Source organism: Contarinia nasturtii, unplaced genomic scaffold (genome assembly GCF_009176525.2).
Source record: "Contarinia nasturtii isolate CC-2019 unplaced genomic scaffold, AAFC_CNas_1.1 Cnas_scaffold_5493, whole genome shotgun sequence".
Taxonomy (NCBI): Eukaryota; Metazoa; Arthropoda; class Insecta; order Diptera; family Cecidomyiidae; genus Contarinia; species Contarinia nasturtii.
In genome coordinates, this window is record NW_022202764.1 from 1 (window position 1) to 4511 (window position 4511).

Consider the following 4511-nt stretch of genomic DNA (forward strand, 5'->3'; position numbering starts at 1 on the left):
GTACCTCCCATACAAAATTTTCAATTTTTGGCTCAAAAACGAATATTTTGTATGGGAGGTACTCTTAATTTTCGTTGAAATTTCTCCAAACTCTCCGAATGTTATTTTTTTGTAAAAAAATGACCTGTGCAAAGTTTCACGCCATTTAGATAGCATACAGACATGGCTCCCATACAAAAATCCAAATTTTTTGTGACTCTAGTTATGAAAAGTGTTTCAAAAATAATTTTGATGGCAAAATTAACGTCAGACATATTTTTTATAGTGTTTTGTTAGAAAATAGAATACTTTCAAATGTCGTACAAATGGATTCATCATGAAATTTTCACATCTTTTCTTGAGTACTTCTGCTATTAAATTAAAGAATATTTCGATGCCAAGGTTTGAACATATTTTTTGGTCTCGAACCTTATGCCGCTTGAAAGGCTTGAAAAATCGAACAAATATTATTTTGAACTTGCTTAATAAAAAACGCAACTACTACCGTGCGGAAAAGTTCGTCTTACTCCCGTAAGACTCTTTGTTATATTATTGACAAAGTGACTTTGTCAAAGTCCCTATGATTCATGAGATTCTTCGGATCCTTTGGATTCTTCGGATTTGTGAGTTTTGTGTTTTTTATTATAATTCTAATGGAATCGTTGGAATCAATGAAATTATACAATTGAGTATTTTAACATAGATTTTTCATTTTGAATTGGTGTCTACCCCCTAGAACTTTGCACAGATTATTTTTTACACAAAAAAATAACATTCTGAAAGTTTGATGAAATTTCAATCAAAATTAGGGGTTACCTCTCATGCAAAATTTTCGATTAATTGTGAAAAAAATAATCTGTGCAATGTTTCACGTGCTTATGATACCATACAGGCATGATTCCCATACAAAAATCCATTTTGTTTTAGTTTTGTATAAAAAGTGTTTTAAAAATAATGTTTATGGCAAAATTAACGTCAGATATATTTTTTTATAGTGTTTTATAGAAAATAGAATTCTTTCAAATGTCGTACAAATGGGTTCATCACAGTGATGGTTTTTTCCTATCTGAATACAGTTTCCGGTACAAACGAAGTGTGTTGCGCGTGCGGCAACCGCTTCGATTCAGCATCTGGGCAGCAATGCTGTTCAGACGCTGCGAATAGCTAGCGCTATTCAGATAGGAAAAAACCATGATTGGTTCATCATGAAGTGTGAAAAATCTTTTCCGAGTACTTCTGCTATTAAATTAAAGAATATTTCGATGCCAAGGTTTGAACACCGCTTGAAAGGCTTGAAAAATCGAACAAATATTATTTTGAACTAGCTTAATAGAATACGCAACTACCGCTGTGCGGAAAAGTTCGTCTTACTCCTGTAAGACTCTTTATTTTAATTTGAAATCATTTAAATTGGTTTTTATCAGCAAATGATAGAAATAATAAATATAAAATGATATAATTAATACGAATTATGAAATAACATTGTTAATGCCACAAACCTGTTGATAAACTTGAAGCCGTATCAAGATCAGATATCACATTTGTTGAATGCAATAAATTCGTAACAGAGCTCGTAGTTTGTGGTACCAATGGTTTCATTGAATGTAATGGTCGATTTTTATTTATTGATGGACGGATTATTAACATACTGTCACCGTGTGGCCGATGTATTACTGTAGTAGTTCCACTACTGAAAAGAAGATACAAATTGAATAGAGATCATAACGCGTTTTATTCGCATATATTTTGACAAACTTTTCCATTTCCCAAAAAATGTTCGGTTTATTTCTCTTGGCAATTTTTATTTCTCATTGCATTACCTTAAAGATGGCCGATTTGATGTATTTGATGGGGGTCTGGGTTTCTTAACAGGCGGTTTAAAATCAAAATGTTGATGTGGCAACACAATATTTTCGGTTAAATTGTGAGCACAACAGGAACCAAACATAAAAGAATCCACACACATCCCAATATGCTGACCTTCGGACCTAATGCATTCCCACACAAACATACATGTGCCTCCATATCCATTGGCTGTACCTAATGGATAAAAAACACGAAATTCCTATAAAAAATATCAAAACAAAGATGCTCTAGTATCAGATATGAACCGCTTAGAATAAAAGTAGATAATGGTAGAAAGTTAAAAAAAAATCTCAATCTTAAAGTTCTGTGAAAATACTCAATCATGAAAAAATTAAAAATAAAAGTCGATCGAAAAATGTATGAAAAATAAAGGCAAACACAATTTATGATCGATTTTTTTTTTCACTTTTTTTCTTGATTGAGTATTATTTTCATAGCACTTTATGATTGAGATTTTTTTTAACTTTCTACCATTATCTACTTTTATTCTAAGCGGTTCATATATATAACGGATATATCAAGTGGCCGCCGAATATTGACGAATTATTAGGAATGACCAACGAACAATAGAAAGAATTCGAAAAATACATCTCGAAATTCTTCTGCTCGAAGACAGAGCGAATCGAAGCATACGGAAACTCACACCATATTTTTAAGTAATACTATCCTTATAAAGACTGCAAAAAATCTTAAATTAATCGTCATATTAAACATGGACATATAAAATAAAAGCAATAAATTTAAACGACTTGTTGATGAAAATTAGATACAACATTTTTGAATCCCAAAGAAATGTTAGCAATAAATATATTTGTAAATTGATCAGAAGAAAACATCAACTTACAAGGTTTTGGATTAATTTTCAGCGTCCTGTTATTGCTTGGCATCGAGTTTACAAGTTTACATATTAAAAGCATTTGAAGTGATGATATTAACCATCTACTCAACATTGTAGACCAGAAGTATTTCTGCGGAAGAAATAAATATTTTTTTATAATTCATCTTCGGACGGGGTATCTTAAGATTTTTTTTCAAAAAAATCACCAACTAGAGAATATTCAAAATTTCATCATCAATTTATCTTAAACTATTTACTTACCGACTTTAAATTTCATGGACTTATGTAATATAACTAGTCATTTCTGAAAAAGAGCAAATATACCAAGTGGTTGCCTTAATTTAGTTTATTATTAAAAAGTCAATAAATTATATGAATATTTTAATGGTGGATTGAAAATTGTTGCGCGCTTCAACATCATGCAATGAGAAAGAGAGAAAATATCTGAGTCAGCACAAACACGCAAAGATGCGTCTAGCATCTTAAATTGGTATAGCAAAATAAAATAAAAATTGGTCTAAAATATACCTATAATAAATAAAGCTAGGGACGATGAAGAGACGCCTCCAAATTATTTTCGACGTTTGATTTCAACACGATTCATTTAACCAACAAGATCTGGACTACGAAATGCATACAATTACATTGTCGAAACATACACAACAAATGCCATATGCAATTTAACATCACATTACTCTCAACGACTGACATTTTATTTGAAAATAATGGTTTTTTTCTTTTCCGCACACATCTTGTCGAAAAATGAACATCTCTCAAAAACGTGTTTTTTGGGTGTTGTTGGGGCCGAAAAACACGAATCTAGCGTTTTTTCGATGTCCAAATGTATGTGCATTGTGCGTACCCTGTACCCTGTACGCAAAAATCAACCAAGAAAAGTAATTCAAAATCTGAATTCACAGGATGATTGGGGGTGCCGAGGAATAGAAACCATTAGATTTTGAGCGACTTTGGTTTATAGAGTGACGTGTCATGTCTGGTAAAAATTCAATTTTTTTTCCAAAAGTGATATTTACTAATATATATATAATTATACATAAGTATACTTAAACACTCAAAAAATGTATTGGGGGTTTTTGGGTACGAAAAAACCGAATATGACGTTAGTTTTGCGATACAAAGACATATCTTGACATATCTACACAATTTTCATACAAAAATTTCAAAAAAATGCCCGTATGATATCGTAATGAGCTGAAACTTTGCACAGTTTATTTTTTCACTCAAAAATACAATAACATTTCGAGAATTTGAAGAAATTTTATGCATTATGTACTTCCCCAACAAAATTTAGGATTTTTTGCTCAAAAACGAAAATTTTGTATGGAAGATACTCAATTGTATTGAAATTTCTTCAAACTTTCAGAATGTTAGCTTTTTGTGAAAATAACCTCTGCAAATTTTCACATAATTACGATATCATACAGGCATTGAAAAGTCTATCAAAAATTATTTGTATCGCAAAACTTATATCAGATTCAGTTTTCTCATGAATTCATATTTACGGTAAAAGATATGTAATAAATGCATGTTGTGGATCACAGTGCGGAAAAGTTCATCTTACGGATGTAAGACATTTTATTCTCTGTTGAATTTATCTGAGTATGGAAATTCACATATAAATGAATAAAAATAAAGAGTCTTACGGGAGTAAGACGAACTTTTCCGCACGGTGGTAGTTGCGTATTTTATTAAGCTAGTTCAAAATAATATTTGTTCGATTTTTCAAGCCTTTCAAGCGGCGTAAAGTTCGAGACCAAAAAATACGGGTGTATTTTTTTCACTCAAGGCCATGAAACTGAGACTTTAG

The 4511-nt window shown here is 31.2% G+C and overlaps 1 protein-coding gene across 1 annotated transcript; it reads right to left on the reverse strand.

Annotated features, from left to right (window-relative positions):
• Window positions 1-1464: 1464 nt before the first annotated feature.
• On the reverse strand, window positions 1465-3008 carry LOC116351443 (serine proteinase stubble-like). The gene is made up of 4 exons (XM_031783544.1): window positions 2945-3008; window positions 2690-2813; window positions 1800-2019; window positions 1465-1669 (listed from the first exon to the last, which is right to left on the reverse strand). Exons 2-4 carry the CDS (start codon window positions 2793-2795, stop codon window positions 1465-1467), a joined length of 531 nt encoding a protein of 176 aa, XP_031639404.1. The 5' UTR covers window positions 2796-2813; window positions 2945-3008.
• Window positions 3009-4511: the final 1503 nt, after the last annotated feature.